This window comes from Muntiacus reevesi, chromosome 7, assembly GCF_963930625.1.
Source record: "Muntiacus reevesi chromosome 7, mMunRee1.1, whole genome shotgun sequence".
In the NCBI taxonomy this organism is placed as follows: domain Eukaryota; kingdom Metazoa; phylum Chordata; class Mammalia; order Artiodactyla; family Cervidae; genus Muntiacus; species Muntiacus reevesi.
Window position 1 is genome coordinate 64,925,069 of NC_089255.1, and position 20,212 is coordinate 64,945,280.

A 20,212-nucleotide genomic window follows, 5' to 3' on the forward strand; every position below is an offset into this window, starting at 1 on the left:
CAATGTAGCCTAGTCAGTTAACACATAAAACTCACCATCATAAGCCTCTTGTTTTTACTTATTTTTGGCTTTGATGGGTCTTCTTTGCCTTCCGTGGGTTTTCCCTAGTTGCAGTGAGCAGGGGCTACTTTTCGTTGTGGTGCACAGGCTGTCCATTGCAGTGGCCTCTCTTGTGGAGCACAGGCTTCAGTAACTGCAGAATGCAGCCTCAGCAGTTGTGGCTCCCAGGCTCCAGAGCATGTGTTCAGTGGCCTATAGGCTTAGTTGCTCTGTGGCTGGCCTGTGGAATCTTCCCAAACCATGTATCAAACTGGTGTCCCCTGCACTGGCAGGTGGATTCTTTTTTTTAAATTTTTTATTTTAATTGGAGGCTAATTACTTTACAATATTGTAGTGGTTTCTGCCATACATTGACATGAATCAGTCATGGGTGTACACGTGTCCCCCATCCTGAACCCCTCTCCCATCTCCCTCCCCATCCCATCCCTCAGGGTTATCCCAGTACACCAGCCCTGAGCACCCTGTCCCATGCATTGAACCTGGACTAGAGATTTGTTTCACATATGATAATATACATGTTTCAATGCCATTCTCTCAAATCATCTCCCCCTTGCCCTCTCTCACAGAGTCCAAAACACTTCTATACATCTGTGTCTCTTTTGCTGTCTCGCATGTAGGGTCATCGTTACCATCTTTCTAAATTCCATATATATGTGTTAATATACTGTACTGGTGTTTTTCTTTCTGACTTACTTTTCTCTGTATAATAGGCTCCAGTTTCATCCACATCATTAGAACTGATTCAAATGTATTCTTTTCAATGGCTGAGTAATATTCCATTGTGTATATGTACCACAGCTTTCTTATCCATTCGTCTGCCAATGGACATCTAGGTTGCTTCCATGTCCTGGCTATTGTAAACAGTGCTGCGATGAACATTCAATTCTGGTTTCTGTGTATGCCCAGCAGTGGGATTGCTGGGTCATATGGCAGTTCTATTTCCAGTTGTTTAAGGAATCTCCACACTGTTCTCCATAGTGCCTGTACTAGTTTGCATTCCCACTAACCGTGTAGGAGGGTTCCCTTTTCTCCACACCCTCTCCAGCATTTACTGCTTGTAGACTTTTTGATAGCAGCCATTTAGACTGGCGTGAGACGGTACCTCATTGTGGTTTTGATTTGCATTTCTCTGATAATGAGTGATGTTGAGCATCTTTTCATGTGTTTGTTAGCCATCTGTATGTCTTCTTTGGAGAAATGTCTGTTTAGTTCTTTGGCACATTTTTTGATTGGGTCGTTTATTTATCTGGAATTGAGCTGCAGGAGCTGCTTGTTTATTTCTGAGATTCTTTGTCAGTTGCTTCGTTTGCTATTACTTTCTCCCATTCTGAAGGCTGTCTTTTCACCTTGCTTATAGTTTCCTTCATTGTGCAAAAGCTTTTCAGTTTAATTAGGTCCTGTTTACTTTTGCTTTTATTTCCATTACTCTAGGAGGTATGTCATAGAAGATCCTGCTGTGATTTATGTCAGGGTGTTTTGCCTATGTTTTCCTCTGGGAGTTTTATAATTTCTGGTCTTAGGTTTAGATCTTTACTCCACTTTGAGTTTATTTTTGTGTATGGTGTTGGAAAGTGTTCTAGTTTCATTCTTTTAGAAGTGGTTGACCAGTTTTCCCAGCACCACTTGTTAAAAGAGATTGTCTTTTCTCCATTGTATATTCTTGCCTCCTTTGTCAAAGATAAGGTGTCCATAGATATATGGATTTATCTCTGGGTTATTTTGTTCCATTGGTCTATATTTCTGTCTTTGTGCCTGTACCATACTGTCTTGATGATTATAGCTTTGTAGTATAGTCTGAAGCCAGGCAGGTTGATTCCTCCAGTTCCATTCTTCTTTCTCAAGATTACTTTGGCTATTCAAGGTTTTTGTATTGTTTTTCACAATACAAATTGTGAAATTATTTGTTCTAGTTCTGTGAAAAATACTGTTGGTAGCTTGATAGGGATTGCATTGAATCTATAGATTGCTTTGGGTAGTATACTCATTTTTACTATATTGATTCTTCCAATCCATGAACATGGTATATTTCTCCATCTATTTGTGTCAGCTTTGATTTCTTTCATTAGTGTTTCATAGTTTTCCATATATAGGTCTTTTATTTCTTTAGGTAGATTTATCCCTAAGTATTTTATTCTTTTCATTGCAATAGTGAATGGAATTGTTTCCTTAATTTCTGTTTTTTCATTGATAGTGTATAGGAATGCAAGTGATTTCTGTGTGTTAATTTTAAATCTTGGCAGGTGGATTCTTAATCCACTGCACTACCGGGTAAGTCCCCAAGCTTCTTAACTTTAGACAAATCTGTAGTTTTTGTAGTTTATAATTTCCTTTTCAATTCTAATATTACTTATGTTTTTCTCTTTGTATAATGATTTATCTTGTCTGATTTTTTTCTAATGTATCAATCTTTCAAAGAACCAACTTTTGGCTTTCTGACTCCACTATGTTTATTTTCTACTCTATCACTTTTTGCTCTTTATGACAGTTCCTGAGTAGGTAGAAACTGATTTCAATTACAGGAATACCACCAGCAAAAGGCTGCACTTTAAACTGTAGGCTCGGGCTGTTGTATTTTTCCTTTAACGCCCTGTCGAGCATGAATTTGGACTGCACACCTATAAACAATAAAACAATATAAAACAATAAAAACAATAAATAAAAAAAAGAATATATATACAGGGAAAAAAAGCCTAATGACATACACATTTTACCAGTGGTCATCTGTGGGTATTAGGATTGGGAGTGATGTTCTTCCTCATTCTTTATTAGAAAGTATGTACTGCTAATAACTAAATACAATGCAATACCTTTGATCCTAGATCTGAGGGGGGAAAGCCTAATGGGCACTTTGGGTGAAATTTTAGTATGAAATACCTGTTAGGCAATAATATTCTTCTGTTAAATTTCTTTCTTATAATAATGATATTGTGCTTATGTAGAATGTCTTTATTACTTAAGGGATACATACTGAAGTACTAAGGGGTGAAGTGTCACGTTGCATATTTCAAATGGTTCAGGAAAAACCCTGTTTTACAAACCATTTATGGCAAAATGGCAACAGTAAGTCAATCTAGATGAAGGGTGTATGTATGTTTGCTGTACTCTTTGAAATTTTCTGTAGGTTTAAAAAATTTAAAAATAAACACCCGGGGAAAAACTACATACTTCCATTACAAAATAGCTAGAAAATAAAAAAGGCCCATAAGACAACCAGTCACTGAGGAAGATGCTTTCTACATAGATGGGTCTCATCCTTTTGTCTAAAGGAATCTGTTCCATGGCAGTGACAGTGGCTTACCTCAGGCTGCTGCATTTAGAGTGGTTGTAAATTACCACTGTCCCCACAGTTGGCAGGCATAACCCAGCACTCACTCACTTGCTCTCTGGGATAAGTAGAAGATGACCTTTCAAATATAAAGTTGTAAAATAAGCTCTTTGAGAAGTTTTTTTCTACTGAAGAATGAAATTGAGCATAAGACCACTTTCTGTAGCACACAAGCTCAAAATAGGCAACAGTACTGATATCATGATGACGGTTAATATATTTATTTCCATTTGCATTTTCCTACCATTAAGATCCAATTCTCTGAAAAGATTTTTTCCTTAAAAGAAGTTTAATATTATATAGAAAAGAAATAGTGATGATATTTCTTCGTTTATGAGTTCTGACTTTTAAGTTCAGTTCAGTTCAGTCTCTCAGTCATGTCTGACTCTTTGCGACCCCATGGACTGCGGCAAGCCAAGCTTCCCTTTCCATTACCAACTCCCGAAGATTGCTCAAACTCATGTCCATGGAGTCAGTGATACCATCCAACCATCTCATCCTGTCATCCTCTTCTCCTCCCTTCAATCTTTCCCAACATCAGGGTCTTTTCCAACGAGTCAGTTCTTTGCATCAGGTGGCCAAAGTATTGGAGCTTCAGCTTCAGCATCAGTTCTTCCAATGAATATTCAGGATTTGTAAGTTAAACTAGGTCAATACAAAAACTTTCCTTCAACCAAACAAATGCAGATCAACTTTTCACAGGGACTTCCCTGGCTGTCCAGTGGTTAAGTCTCAACACTTTCACTGCAGGGGGCACAGGTTCAAACCCTGGTTGGGGAACTAAGATCCTGCATGCCATGCGGCATGGCCCAAAAAACAACAACAAAAAAAAAACTTTTTGCGAATTCTTGATATCATCAGGTTCCTATGGATTTGAAATGTAACACTCAAGGACTATATCCTTAAGTATTACACACTGTGATAATAAGCAAGTTGGAGAAGTAAAAACACAATACCTATCTATAAGCATGCTTTCCAAAGTAATATAAAAAATTTTTACTTTAGCATCTTGAAACCAACATTAATTCATACATAATTAATTCAGAATCAAACTTAATGACAAAGCAAGATTAACTAGCCAACAACATAGTAACAATAGCTGATAAGTATATAAAACACTACAATGTACCAGGTAAGTGCTTTTACCTCCTTTAATTCTCTTAACAACCTTTAAATTATGTATTATTAATATACCCATTTTACAGATAAATGGACAAAGGCTATGACTTACCCAAGGTTTTTTAGCTGGTAGGAATTACAGTGAGCCTTTGAACTCAGGTATTCTGTTTGGCTTTGAAATCTGTGGTCCTAACCTCTGTGTTACAATGCCTCTCAATACCAGCTCGTAAATAAAGAAATCAGAAATGCTCTGTCCCAACCTTAATCATGAGACAAGGACCATCCTTTGGCTACTATACATCTAAAATTTCAACATAAGTTTGTCCCGTCCAACCTATAAATACCCTCAATTTTCAATCACTTGATTTTATTATTATCCTCCTACCCCAGAGTACCCCTGTACTGTCCCTCATAAAGTGGCTCATTTGTATTAAGCTCTGCTTAGAATACTAACTAAAAAAAATGTATGAACTACTTAATTAAATCTTGTTCAAAACAAAAGAGGAGTTAAACACTTCCTCATTCTTCAATTACTCTCTTATCAAGGCTTCAAAGATTTGCTCAATAAAGCACTGCTGATGCTGATAACCGGAGTAATTTACCAGGAGCATATGCTCAGCTTCAATATTATCAAACAGTATCTTCAATACCTCTGTGTGTTTAATGTGTAACAGGATGAGGGTGAAGGGGCTGGTGTAATTCAATGAAGCTATGAGCCATGTTGTACAGGGCTACCCAAGACGGACAGGTCACAGTGAAAAGTTCTGACAAAACATGGTCTCCAGGAGGAGGAAATGGCAACCCACTCCAGTATTCTTGCCACAAGAACCTCATGGACAGTATGAAAATGCAAAAAAATGTGACACCAGAAGATAAGCCCCCCAGGTCAGAAGGTGTCCAGAAGCTGAAGTTGACCAGTTGTATGAAAACCTACAAGACCTTCTAGAACTAACACCAAAAAAATATGTTCTTTTCATTATAGGGGATAGGGATGCAAAAGTAGGAAATCAAGAGATACCCAGAATAACAGGCAAGTTTGGCATTAGAGTACAAAATGAAGCACAGCAAAGGCTAACAGAGTTTTGTCAAGAGAACATGCTGGTCATAGCACTCTTTTCCAATAACCCGAGACGACTCTACACAGATATCACCAGATGGTCAATACTGAAACTAGGTGGCTCAGATGGTAAAGAGACTGTCTGCAATGTGGGAGACCTGGGCTAGATTCCCTGGGTTGGCAAGATCCCCTGGAGAAGGAAATGGCAACCCACTCCAGCCTGGAGAATTCCATGGACAGAGAAGCTTGGTGGGCTAATACAGCCCACAGGGTCGCAAAAAGTCAGACATGACTCAGAGACTAACACTTTCACTTTCTTTCATATTCTTTGCAGCCAAAGATGGAAAAGCTCTACACAGTCAGCAAAAACAAGACCTGGAGCTGACTATGGCTCAGATCCTGAGCACCTCACTGCTCAGGCTCAAATTGAAGAAAGCAGGGAAACCCACTAGGCCATTCAGGTATGACCTAAATCAAATCCTTTATGATTTATACAGTGGAGGTGATGGACAGATTCAAGGGATTCAATTTGGTAAACAGAGTGCCTGAAGTACTATGGATGGAGGTTTGTAACACTTACAAATGAGCTTCCCTGGTGGCTCAGACAGTAAAGCATCTGCCTACAATGCAGGAGACCCGGGTTCAATCCCTGGGTCGGGAAGATCACCTGGAGTAGGAAATGGCAGCCCACTCCAGTATTCTTGCCTGGAAAATCCCATGGATGGAGGAACCTGGTAGGCTACAGTCCATGGGGTCGCAAAGAGTTGGACACGACTGAGCGACTTCACTTTCACTTCACTTTGTAACACCATACAGGAGGCAGTGACCAAAACCATCCCAAAGAAAAAGAAATGCAAGAAGGCAAAGTGGTTGTCTGAGAAGGCTTTACAAATAGCTGAGCAAAGAAGAGATGCCAAAGGCAAGAGAGAAAGGGAAGATATACCTAACTGAATGCAGAGTTCTTCCAGAGACTAGCAAGGAGAGATAAGAAGGCGTTCTTAAATGAACAATGCAAAGAAATACAGGAAAACAACAGAATGGGAAAGACTAAAGATCTCTTCAAGAAAATTGGAGATAACAAGGGAACATTTCATGCAAGGATGGACACGATAAAGGACAGAAATGGGAAGAACCTTACAGAAGCAGAAGAGATCCAGAGGTAGCAAGAATACACAGAAGAACTGTGTCAAAAAGATAACCACGATGGTGTGGTCACTCACCTATAGTGGGATATCCTAGAGTGTGAAGTCAAGTGAGCCTTAAGAAACATTACTATGAACAAAGCTAGTGTGGAGGTGATGGAATTCCAGCTGAGCTATTTAAAATCCTACAAGGGCTGCACTCGATGTCCACAAATACGGAAAACCCAGCAGTGGCCACAGAACTGGAAAAGGTCAGTTTTCATCCCAATCCCAAAGAAAGGCAATAGCGACCAAATTGCACTCATTTCACACACTAGCACAGTTATTCTCAAAATCCTTCAAGATGGGATTCAGCAGTATGTGAACTGAGAACTTCCAGATGTATAAGCTAGGTTCAGAAAAGGCAGAGGAACCAAAGATCAAATTGCTTGCCAACATTCGTTATATCACAGAGAAAGCTGGGGAGTTCCATAAAAACATCTACTTCTGCCTTACTGACTACATTAAAGCCCTGACTATGTGGAGCACAACCAACTGTGGAAAAATCCTTAAAGAGAGGGAGTACCAGACCACCTTACCTGTCTCCTGAGAAGCCAGTATGTGGGTCAAGAAGCAACAGTTAGAACCTTATGTGGAACAACTGACTGGTTCAAAACTGGGAGATGAGTACAACAAAGCTGTATGTTGTCATGCTGCTTATTTAACTTCTATGCAGAGTACATCATGCAAAATGTCAGACTGAATGAATCGCCAACTGAAATCAAACTTGCCAGGAGAAATATCAACCTCAGATTTGCCAATGATACCACTCTAACGACAGAAAGTGAAGAGGAACTAAAGAGTCTCTAGATGAGGGTGAAAGAGGAGAGTGAAAAAGCTGGCTTAAAACTCAATATTCAAAAAACTAAGATCATAGCATCTGGTCCCAACACGTCATAGCAAATAGAAAGGGGAAAAGTGGAAGCAGTGACAGATTTTTTTTTTCTTGGGCTCAAAAATCACTCCGAACCATGGGTGCAACCAAGAAATTAAAAGACGCTTGCTCCTTGAAAGAAAAGCTATGACAAATCTAGACAACATATTAAAAAGCAGAGACATCACTTTGCTGACAAAGGTTGGTATAGTCAAAGCTATGGTTTTTCCAGTAGTCATGTATGGAGGTGAAAGCTGTGCCATATGGAAGGCTGAGCACCAAAGAATTGACGCTTTTAAACTATGGTGCTGGAGAAGACTCTTGGGAATCCCTTGGACTACAATGAGATCAAACCAGTCAAGCCTAAAAGAAATCAACCCTGAATATTCATTGGGAGGAGTGATGCTGAAGCTGAAGCTCCAATACTTTGGCCACCTGATGCGAAGAGCCAACTCACTGGAAAAGACCCTGATGCTGGGAAAGATTGAAGGCAGGAGGAGAAAGGGATGACAGATGATGAGATGGTTAGACAGCATCTCATCCTCTGGACATGAATTTGAGCAAACTTTGGGAGATAGTGGAGGACAAAGGAGAGTGGTGTGCTGCAGTCCTTGGGGTCGCAGAGTCGGACATGACTTAATGACTGAACAACAAAAACAAGGGGGTAGTGAGAATTATGGTAATAAACATAAAATATATTTTCTAGGAACACTTCCATTTCATGGGAATACAATGTGAAGGTCATATTAAGCTAAATATAAAAATGTAAAATTTTATTTTTAAAAAACAGGCAATACAAACAGATAAAAGTAATATATGAAGAAATTTCCAAAACAAAGGTCTCATCTACAAAATTATTTACATGTTTAGGGTCCATATGAAAAAAAATATGGTCCCCTGGGTCCAGTATAGACATAAGAGCAGTCTATAGTAACACATTTTGGAAGAGGACTTCTGTGGTACTTGCCAATATATGATATTTACCAATCAAGGAACATTCTAGAAGGTGCTTCAATGCTCAGAGGTTTTAAGACCTTGGCTTTGATGATTTTGAAGGTAAGAAACAAGATCAATCCAGCTTGCAAAGGGACATGACAGTGGCCGCCAGTCAGTGGCCATGGTCATGCTTCCGAATGGCCCTCCATTTGGGGGCAGAGCAATCTGCAGAGATGATAGTTTTTACAGATGCCCTGCTACCTATACCAATATAATTACTGAATTATCTTATAAAGACAAACAGCAATCTTTAAACTATTTCAAAAATACTTAAAGAGTTTCCTACAGATTTTAAAGGTCTAGATTCATCAAAAATCCATTACTTTCCTAAGTTCTAAATTTACCTCCTTACTCTATTCCTGCTTAAATGCAAAAGCTGACAGTTTCTGATTCGTAGAAAGATCTAAAGGTTTTTGCTTTTTAGGTAAATTCATATTCTTCATTTTTTCTTCCTGGTTTTCAGTTTCCTGACTTTCATCAACCACACGTTTTCGCTTCTTTTCTTCAGCTCCATCACTTGCAGTTCCTCCTTTGGCCTTGGCAGCCCATGCCTTTGTAAAAATATTTGAAAAGAAAAGATTTTTAGGAAATAACAAATAAATAGAAAGGAAATGATTTCTTTACCTTTTCAGGAAATATTTCTTTAAGTAAAGCAGCATAATTAGCACTTGAATTATGAAGCTAATCATTAGGGTTATCATTTTTTAAAAAAATAAATTGTTTATTATTTAATTGCAGGGCACATTAAAAAATTTACATTCTAACTCTATAATATTTCAATCTAAACTCTGCTTGTATTTAACCATATTAAGAGCAAAACACTATAACTGCAGGTACTGTTTAAAAAAGAAACCTTTTATTTTGAGATTATTAGAGATTCAGTTGTATTAAAGATTCCATGCAGTTGTAGGAAATAATACAGAAAGCCCCCCTGTCCCCTTTACTCAGTTTCCCTCAATGGCTGCATCTTGCAAAACTATAGTGTACTGTTACAGCTAGGATATTGACATAGATAAAACCCCCTTTTTATTTCAACTCATTTGTGTGTGTATGTGTGTAATTCTACTGTAGGCTGTGTATTTACCACCACATTCAGGATATAGAACACTTCCACAAGCACGAGTACCCCTCATGTTGCTCTGCCCTATTCCTCTCCCAGGCCCCAACCCCTGGCAATCAGTACTCTGATCTTCACCCCCATCACTCTGTCACATCAGAAATATTATATATAGTATATGTTCTCTTGGGATTGGTTTCTATTCACTAAGTGAGAACCTAACAAGGTTCACTCATTCCATTTATTTCTTAAGTCTCTTTTAATCTTTAACAGTTCCTCCTCCTACTACTTTATTTTCCTTCCCAGTCATTACTGTTGAAAAGGGTACATGTGAGCTGTAGAATTTTTCACATTAACAGACTGGATTTAAGAAACGTTTAAGGTTTACACTAAAAATACTGATTACATTTTTTTTTTTTTTTAGTTCTCCCACTTTATTGCTACCAACCCATCTCCCTCCACCCTCGTGCACACATGCTCAGTCATGTAACCCCATGGACTGCAGCCCGCCAGGCTCCTCTGTCCATGGACTTTTCCAGGCAAGAATACTGGAATGGGTTGCTATTTCCTTCTCCCTGATTACATTTTAAGTATTCAAAAACATGATCACAAGTTTTGCCATGTCTCTTCCTCTTTTCCTGCATTAAGCTTACAGTTTCAGCTTATGGTCTTATTCATTCAGATGCCATTTTATCTAATACTTTAGAATTTTTATCCTTTTATAAATGCTCACAAAAAAATGAGAAACACAAAGATGCTAATGAGATTCTAAAGAAGGTTAGAGGTGGTTAGACTTGTTTCTAGTTTCCTCATTTTGCAATACCTTTATTTGTAAAACCAGTTTATCAAGGTAAGTATCTATGTCACAAGGCACCCACTGCTGCACGCTTGTCATCCCTGGGGAAGGTAAGTCTGAGATTTGATACAACACACACATTCCTTCCCCTTGGAAAAGAAAGCTGCTCCTAGACTTTTTCTACATAGCAGAAAAATGACCTAAGAAGCGGTAGGTACAAGTCACCTGTCCTAATTTCCACATGAAAGGCTAGAACAGAACACTGATTGTTTCCTCCCAAAGCAGTATTCTCATTTAGTATTCAATGTGTAAGTAAATAGTATTTTAAGAAATTCTGCTTACAAGGACTCTAAAACAGTTATCCAGAAATGTGAACTAATTTCAGTTTTATTCACTAATTTTATTTGATTCTGACTGAAAAGTAATGTACTTTTTCTTGAGCTATTCCCCTAACTTACAATATGCAGAAACTTATACAGATGTAGGTATTATATCTGCCAAAAAATTAACCATCAACACTAAATAATTATTATATAGATCTAGATGTCAAAACTGACATTTTGTTTGTTGCATCTCCTCTCCACCAAGAGTTTGAGTGTATTTAATTTTAAACACAGAAAAAAAAGCATTTTCTATAAGAAATTTAAAAGCCAGGAATTCACTGAAGTCTTAATCTCAGCACAATTATTCTCACCTTCCTTTCTTCAGCTGACAGTATTTTAAATCGAACCATTCCTTCTTTTATTATGTCTGCTTCATCTGAAAAGTCAGGATTGTCAGACAAAATATTACTTCTGTTTTCTTCCAGCCACATTTGGAACCCGGTCTTAGGCCTAAAATAGCAATTATGCAAAAAAAATTTTTATACTTAAGACAGTTCTGGAGTGCTTTATTATTCTTCAGGTTAGTAATTAACCATTAGTCTTTGCATACCTATATATAATGTAAGACAGACACAATTGATTACACTTGTTAATATTCATAATTACACATTACTTAAAACTGCCTAAAGACTGCAGGAATAATGAATTGAAAGAAATCCTTTGTAAGATCAATTCAAAGGGATTATTCACATTTGTATTTTCCAAGCACAGAGCCTGTGAACTCTTTAATGAATACTGACAGGCTCAAGGTCTCCAATCTTCCTTCAACCCTCTAGTCCAGTGAAACCCTTCCATGAACTCTTGGTAGCCTTTCTCCATCCCTTAAGCCAGCTATTTGAAACCGTCATGATTTCTCTCAAGTTCCTTTCTCCTGCTGGCACAGCTGACCCGGGAGTCTGGGTCAGTTCTTGCACCATTATGTAAAGCATGGACATAGCACACATGTCAATGTTACTAGATTTTAGTTCTGACACAAACTGTTTTTTAGGTCACACCTGAAGATTTAATGCAAATATTTAACATTTACTGATCACTTTTCTTCTGTATAGGCTGTTGAAAGTATAAAAAATTGAATCTTCTTAAATAAAAATTTCACTGTTTAATAGCTAAATTAAATTCAGGACAAAATAAAAAAATTAAAACTACAGCTACCCCCTCAAATTAAATTGATTAACATGAGATGTGAGAGTTGGACTATAAAGAAAGCTGAGTGCTAAAGAATTGATGCTTTTGAACTGTGGTGTTGGAGAAGACTCTTGAGAGTCCCTTGGACTGCAAGGAGATCCAACCAGTCAATCCTAAAGGAAATCGGCCCTGAATATTCATTGGAAGGACTGATGCTGAAGCTGAAGCTCCAATACTTTGGCCACCTGATGCAAAGAACTGACTCATTTGAAAAGACCCTGATGCTGAGAAAGATTGAAGGCAGGAGAAGGGGACGACAGAGGAGGAGATGGTTGATGGCATTACGGACTCAATGGACATGAGTTTGAGTAAACTCTGGGAGTTGGCGATGGAGAGGGAGGCCTGGCTTGCTGCAGTCCATGGGGTTGCAAAGAGTCGGACATGACTGAGCAACTGAACTGAACGTGAGATACCCGTTACATGAGATAACATAAAGTTAAGAATGAAATGGTGGGACTTTTCTGGTGGTCCAGTGGTTAAGAATCCTCCTATCAATACAGGGGATTCAGATTCAATCCCTGCTCAAGGAAGATTCCACATGCTGCCGGACAACTGCAATTACTGAGCCCACCCATGCACTGCAACCGCTAAAGCCCACACGCTCTAGAGCCTACTGCAACAAGAAGCCCATGCACCACAACAAAGACCCACTGCAGCCAAAAATAAATAAATTTTAAAGAATGAAATGGTGACTTTTTCAGTATAGCTGATGTATTTCAAATAAATCTAGCATACAAGAGATCAAGAAATTTGGTAACATAATGAGTTGGTGGACAAACAGGGACTCTTGAATTTCTGTGGTTGTATAAAATGATACAAACATCCACGCAGAGCAATTTTGCAGTATCTTTCGAAATTATAGGTGTATATTAGCTTGAACCATACAGAAATCCATCTTACAGCTATATGTATATAATATTCATATAAAGTTATTAATTGTACTACTATTTGTATCAGCAAAAGACCAGCAAAGACTTTTTGTCCACTTTCAGAGAACTAAATAAATTATGGTACAGCCATTCAATGCATGTAAAAAGATTAAAGAAACTCTTCATGTAGTAATAAGAAATGATCTGCAAAACCTGTTCTTAAGTGAAAAAAATAAGGCAGAGAACAATGTGCATACTATCATTTCTGTAAACTAAAAAAAATGCATAGAATTATTCTAGAAGGCTACAGAAGAAATCTATGCAGTGAGTATTTGTGCACAGAGAACTGAATGGATAGGAAACAGATTTACTCTTCATCACATATCTTTTTGTATCTTTTGACTGTGTTTCTCCCATGTAACTATATTATTTAAAAACAAATGAAAAAATGAACTAATTAAAAAATATAGTACCCCAGTAAAATGTGTCCACAATTTAAAACACAGATAGTTTATCAAAGCATACTTTAATAAGTAATGTAAATAGATACTAATCAATATTTGTGGCTTCCCTAAAATTACACGATTTCAGAATGCCCACTACCTGTGCCAATGTATTATTTATATTAATGAATAACAGGGCCACATAATTTTGCATTGCTACTTCTACCTGCCTTTTATTGGAATACTGCATCTTGAGAATACTAAATTTCTCTATGTACTGACCTTTGGTTTTCAGTGTTTTGAGGACACACAGCTGGGGTTTCAGATGATGAATTTTTAGGATTTTCTTCTTTTACTTCCTCAGTCCTATCAGCTTGGGAAGTTCTTTTCTGGAAAAAGGATGCTGCAGATGCCTGTGAAAACAAACACATGAATACTGCAACAAAATCTAGCATGATTCTATACATTATGAGCAAATTTGGAAAAATGTGGAAAAATATCTATTATTACTTAGAATTCTTACACTAACATGTTAAGTCTTAAGGTTTTCTGTTGAAAGTAAATATTTATACACATGCATACAAAACTTCCAAAAAACTATACCTCAAATTAGCTTACCTACTTTACTGATGACAAACCTGGGATGAAATTACCAAAACTAGGACAAAATCTGGGAGGAAAACTCAGAAAACAGAACACGAAAGATTAGGGCCAGCTCCTAAGCTAGCTATCATTAAACAGGAACAGGCATCAGAACCATCTGGGAAATGAAAAGAATATAGACAGATGCCTGAGTCCTTGTCCTGGGTCTATATATTAATAGTAATACAATCATGGAAATGACATCTCATCACATTGTCATATTGTCACATTGTCATAGTTACTGGGTAATCCCATCACACATGAGGGGAGCGGCTGCACAAGGTCATGAGGACCAGGAGGCAGGAATGATTGGGGCTCTCTGAGTCTCTTCTAAATAAATGCTAATACACATGGCTTTCAAAAATCACTGGCTTAACTGGGAGCATTTTTAATACTTTCTTACATATCTGGCAGCTGTATAATATGATCTAAAGTATTAATACTTTAAAAAAGTGATTCCAAAGCAAAATCAGAATTGAGAACCACTGCTCTCACTACACTATACAGTTATACAGTATACAGTTATAACAAGCGAGCCTCCTGTCTCATACCTGACAAAGTGAACAAAACTAAAGAAAGACAAACAGACCACGAGCTGTTTACTGTAGATTGGGGGCAGTTGAAATCATACCTGCTTAGATTTTGGCTTTGGAATCAAGGGCTTTATAACTGGAGACTTTTCATTATCTGTAGCTCGATTAAGTGCAGTAGATTTCTTGGATGATTTGTTCATACTGTCTAAAATATTAGTTGAACGTCCTGAATTCACTGAAATGGCTGGCTCTTTGAAATTGCCTGAAACCTAAAGAGCAAACCAGTATGAGCATTTCATAAAGCTTAAAGGAGAAAAAAAATCCCAAGAGATTTGTTTTTCCTTTAAATTTCTATTAAGTTTGCATTGTAGTATAACCTTTGGAATGGAATACATTTGGTATAATCCAAATTAAGACTGATGCACATATTCCCAAATACCACATCCCCAAGAAAAATAGGGAGTACCTTTCAAAACTGTAGGTTCTTAGGAGATAAGTAGAAAATAAAATTCTTAGTCCAAGTATGAACTAGTGCTTCTTTCATTTTCCTTTTAAAATATTTACTTACTTAAATATTTTAAAATTTAACCTGTTGCAGTCTTTAATGCCTCTAAGTCTGGGGAGGGTCATCTGGTAGTTTGGAAATATCTCTCTACATGGAAATGTATCTAAGTAATAGAAATCATCACTGGAAAGAGTTTACCTTGAAGGGGTTTATTCGTCCTTGGCTGCTAGAGGTAACTGCACCTTTCATAAGAGAGAAACCCTCACTTAATAGTCGTAAAACTCAGAAGACTTTTGACTTCTACAATAATAATGAATATTTTAATCTGTATTATATGAAAACACTGTACTTTGCAACTTTAAAACTATTAATAACTATGTGTGACCTCCTTCCTACTGTTAAGATGAAATAAAAGTTATTAGATGATGAGAGCTATCCCAAGTTGCCACTAAGCAATATATTAACACAAACACAGAATGTAGAGATCTACTCTTTTCTCACATTACCAGGGAAGAATGGTGCCTTATTTTAGTTAGTTAATAATTCCTCTACAAGTGCTCTAGATTCCACCCCTCCTGCTTTTCAAGAAACTGGATCAATGGCTACATGCATCATCTTTGACTTTTCCTTCTTTATTGGCTCCTTAAGTTTCCTAACTTAAAGAAACAAACAGAAAATGAACACATTCTCTGCCACACACACCCCTCACCCCTCATATAATTTTCTCTGACATCCCCTAAACAGTCAAATTTCTCAAGAGTTGTCTACACAGCTATTCCCATTCCCTCACTATTCGTATGCCCCTCCAACCACAACATGGCTTCTAGCCCTACCATCCTGCAGGATCTATTCTTGCTAAGAACTCAATAAACTCTATGTAGCCCAAACTGGTGGATCTTTTTCAGCCAACACCTTATTTGACCTCTCAACAGCATTCCACACAGCTGAGGGTTCCTTTCTTTTTGAGAGTATCTCCCCATTGACTTCTGAGATAATGCATTCTCTGGCTTACCTCCTTCCTCTCTGTTCTCATTTTCTTTTGATGATTCCTCCTCCTCCTCTTTCTCTACCTGAGATTTAAATGTTGGGGCTTCCCTAAGCCTAAGTGCATTTTTCTCCTCACTTTGATCCTCCCCAGTGCTCACTTACACATACCTATGGTTTAAATTGCTATACTCATGTCAACAATCTTAACCTCTATATCTGCATCCCAGAGATACTACTTTCCCGAACTCTTGACTCAAACAGCCCACAGTAATTTCATTCTCCTCCTATCTAAAGATACATTTCCCTACTCCTGACTCAGTAAATGGCACCATCACTCACTCAAGTACTCAAGTCAGAAACTGATAACCATTCTCCACACCCTGAACTTCCATACCCTCTACATTATCTTCAGAAATGTCTCTTCAGTTCCTCCCTTTCTTCATCAATCACCACCACCCCAGTCTAGGTCACTATTCAGTCTCACTTGGGACCACACCAGTAGTCTCCTTATACACAACCCTCCTCTGCACATATGCCATACCATGCTCCTGATTAAAACCTGCAACAGCCTCCTGGCACCCTAAAAATAAAGATCAAAATCCTTACCATGGCCTACATGGATCTGCATGGTTTGGTTCCTGTTCACTGCTCCAAAACCATCCAGCACCAATTTCTCTTTGCCCCGTCTTATATGAATCACTCTTCAATCTTCATACATGCTATTCCTTAAGCCCACATGATTCTCTTCTGCTCCCATCTACCTTTGCCTGACTGCCTCATTCCTCTTCTTTTTTTTTTTTTTCCTCCCCCCCTGCCTCATTCCTCTTTAGATCTCTGCTTTAAACATTCCATGAGGCCTTCCTTGGGGTCCCAACTATCCCCCACCACTGACTAGATTACAGTCATCTGTTATATGCTCTTTTAATAATCTGTACAGATGCAAAAGCATATTTTCAAAATCAGAATAATGTATGTATATACTTTTAAAAGCCAACTGGTATAAGGTTTATGCAGGGATCAAATACGCACATCCACTTGACTTCTGTATCTTCCCTCTAGTCAAATACCTGACACACAACAAGCATTTAGTAAGTATCTGTTAAATGAACACAGTTTCACTAACATTTCTGATTGAAAATAACAACTACAACAAAATAGGCCCTGAAGAGTAAGGGATATTTGAGTAGATGTATCACTTTAAGGACTACTTCAAAATTTCCTTGATATTAACAAAATAAAAAATGTCTTACCTGACTTAATAGCTGGCATATCAGAGGAATCTGTACTTTTGAAAAATGGGTTTTCTCCTATAGCATAATTAAAACAATATAGTGTAAATGGGAATATAAAGGAATCCTCTGTAATCAACAATCAGACAAAAAGACACCTTGAAAAATGTATGGGGATTCAATTTCCCTCAGTCAAGTAAAATGAGGGAAGTCACACGCATGACACTTTTCATCTTTAAACTGCTTAAAAAATTTATTTTACCATGTTTGTGTATTTTTGGTCTTTCTTCTGTATCATCAGCTTCTCCATTATCCTCCGTATCTTCTTCAACTTGATTTCTGAGCCTTGGCTGACTCCACTCTGTAGAAGTATTACTATAACTAAAAAGCAGTAATATTATTCAGTAAAGAGCAATGAAAAGACCAAGTCAATATTTCAGGATGGTAAAACTCAAACAACTGAATATTTCTTACCCAGCATTCAACTTTTTCCTGAAATCCTCTTCCTCTTCCTCTTCCTCAGCTTGGGTGGCTGCCAATTCTGCTGCCTTCTCTACAGCCAGTTCACTAAGTCTTTGGGCCAATATTAATCTCCGAGAACGAGAAGCATACTTAATGGCTAAATTCACAGCATTTTGAGTCATTAGACCAGCAAGTTCCACACAACGAAATTCCCGCTCCAGTTTACAGGAAAGCTAAAAGAAAAAGGGCGGGCGGGGGTGGGGGGGTGATGGTGGAAATCAAATTATGTTAAGTAAAACTTTTTGAAAAATAAAAGAAAGATACTACTAGTAGAACAGAGAAAACAGTTTTCTTGAGACTGTATCTCTGATTTTAAGATGCACATTTTTACACATTTTAATATCTCTTGAAGTTGGAAGCATCTTACAATTGATGGTGAGTCAGTTAATTGGCAGCAGTTTTTCCTATGTGACTTTTACAATCAATAATGAAATATGACATAACATTTCAAGTTATAAATTGCAAGAAGAGTAAGAGATGTATTTAAAATTTAAAAATGGTTTTCCTAAATTTGTTTTCCTGCCCATTCCGCCACCTACAGTCACCAAACAGGGTAGCAAATTGAAAGAAAGAATAGATTGTAAATGATTTATTTGTTATTACTTTGTCCAGAAGTGGCACACAAAAGCTACTAAGTGAATCTGGGTGGACAAGTAGATTTACCCATTAGCTTTCTAAGTATGATTTGTCTATGATCTCTAACTACTAGAAACAGTTATACAATTTCTAAATTAGCAAATAACCTCCTTTTTCTTGCTATATTTTTTATACTCGCAATATAAAATGGAACAATTATTTATCATCTCTCACAGAACATGGACTTTCTTCTGGTATAAATTTTGACAACTCAAGGTGAGGCAACTGAAGTATTTACAACATGAGGAAAATGAATACTTTGAAGACAACTAAAAGTTTCACAACTCATGGAAGTATTATTTAGTTACTTAGACATGTCAAATCTGATTCATCAGCACAGACGCTTTAGGTATTTACTTGCACATCCTTCTCAACTTTTCCAGAATCACTTATCTATAAATAGTACCTCTCAGTCTGGGTTGTACGCTGCCTCAGGAGGCATTTGGAAATGAAAGTAGTATAGTTTCCTAGTAACTAGGTGGAACTATGGTCATGTGCCAGGGGACAGGAATACTAAAGAACTGACAGAGTGCTATGACCACCCTGCTGAGGAACACTGTACTCCAGGGTAAAAGCTCCTCTAGGACTAAAGCATGAAAAACTCAAACAGGTTTCCTTACCTGTGTTGTAGGAAAAAAAAAAGGTTACTAGTTCATGGTGGTATACATGGGACTTTGTAAATGGAACAAAACTTTCTCTACAGTAAACTGATTAAATTTCTTTAATACTAAACTCAAGGCAGTGTTGCATAGAGGTGATAGGAGTGAATACCACCTTTTGGAGACTGAAGTTACCAATAGTTCTATGGACTTAGATATCACTTTTCCCTCAGAACTCTTTTTTTCTCAACTTTAAAATGAAACAAAAAGTCTGGGCCGTTGACCCTCTGAGGAAATACTGAGGTCTCCTGTGTATTAGACACTATCAGTGCCCGGTAAATGGCAGAGAACGAGACATGGTCACCTGGAACGAGAACACAAACTGAAGAACTTTATCTTTCAAAAAGTTATTTTATCTTTAAAGATAAATGTACTTAAATATCCAGGATACAAAACGCGATCACTGGCTATAAACTTTCACCACACACAGTTGCCTAAGAGGGTAACAAAAGACAGGCATTCTAAAAGCCTGATCAAAGTTCTTTAGACTGCTCATTCAGCCTTGGAGATCTAAAAGTCTACACTCAAACTTTATCTGTTGCATATGATTAAGAGCAGGAGCTGAGCCAGTTCTCAAACTTTATGAACAAGCATCCAAATTACCTACAGGGCCTGTTACAATACAGACCAGTGGGCAAAAATAAAAAGGGAGGCAGCACCAAAACAGTTTATTTCTTTCTGTGTTCTGAGATACAAGGTAATATCTTAAATATTCTAACTGCAACATCAACTGGGAAACTGGTATTTTTAAGGGAGAAAAATACCAATACCACCAGATACAGCTTAAGAATTCTAGGTTGTGGAACCTGCTAATTCACATATCATTAAGAAATTCAACCTAGAGAAAAAATTTTCCCCACTGTATTTATTTTACTCACCGCAAGCAATTTCATTAAAAGTTCCTGTTGTTCTCTTGTTGCTTGATTTTTAGTGCTCTCTTCATATTCATAACCATTTTTTGCTAAATAATCAAGGTGGTTGTGAAATATAACTGAACGCCAATACTGTTCCTGCAAAAGTGGAACAAATGCTTAGAGTCAACCATCAGCTGACTATCAGGCAAGAGTTAAATATTTACTGTATGACAGCAGTTTCTGAATAAAATATTTTCTGAAACATTCCTTTCTACAGTTTATTTTGCAATTCAAATTATT

The 20,212-nt window shown here is 37.5% G+C and overlaps 1 protein-coding gene across 1 annotated transcript in view; it reads right to left on the reverse strand.

Moving 5' to 3' along the window:
* Positions 1-3,608: 3,608 nt before the first annotated feature.
* WDHD1 (WD repeat and HMG-box DNA binding protein 1) overlaps positions 3,609-20,212 on the reverse strand; it is a 58,982-nt gene continuing 42,378 nt past the window's right edge. Inside the window, exons 18-26 of the mRNA XM_065940067.1 lie at positions 19,937-20,068; positions 17,716-17,936; positions 17,504-17,622; positions 17,263-17,319; positions 15,224-15,267; positions 14,619-14,789; positions 13,628-13,758; positions 11,160-11,298; positions 3,609-9,163 (exon numbers count right to left, since the gene is read on the reverse strand). Of these exons, the coding sequence (XP_065796139.1) occupies positions 8,966-9,163; positions 11,160-11,298; positions 13,628-13,758; positions 14,619-14,789; positions 15,224-15,267; positions 17,263-17,319; positions 17,504-17,622; positions 17,716-17,936; positions 19,937-20,068 (1,212 nt within the window). The 3' untranslated portion in view covers positions 3,609-8,965. The remainder of the gene's footprint in view (positions 9,164-11,159; positions 11,299-13,627; positions 13,759-14,618; positions 14,790-15,223; positions 15,268-17,262; positions 17,320-17,503; positions 17,623-17,715; positions 17,937-19,936; positions 20,069-20,212) is intronic.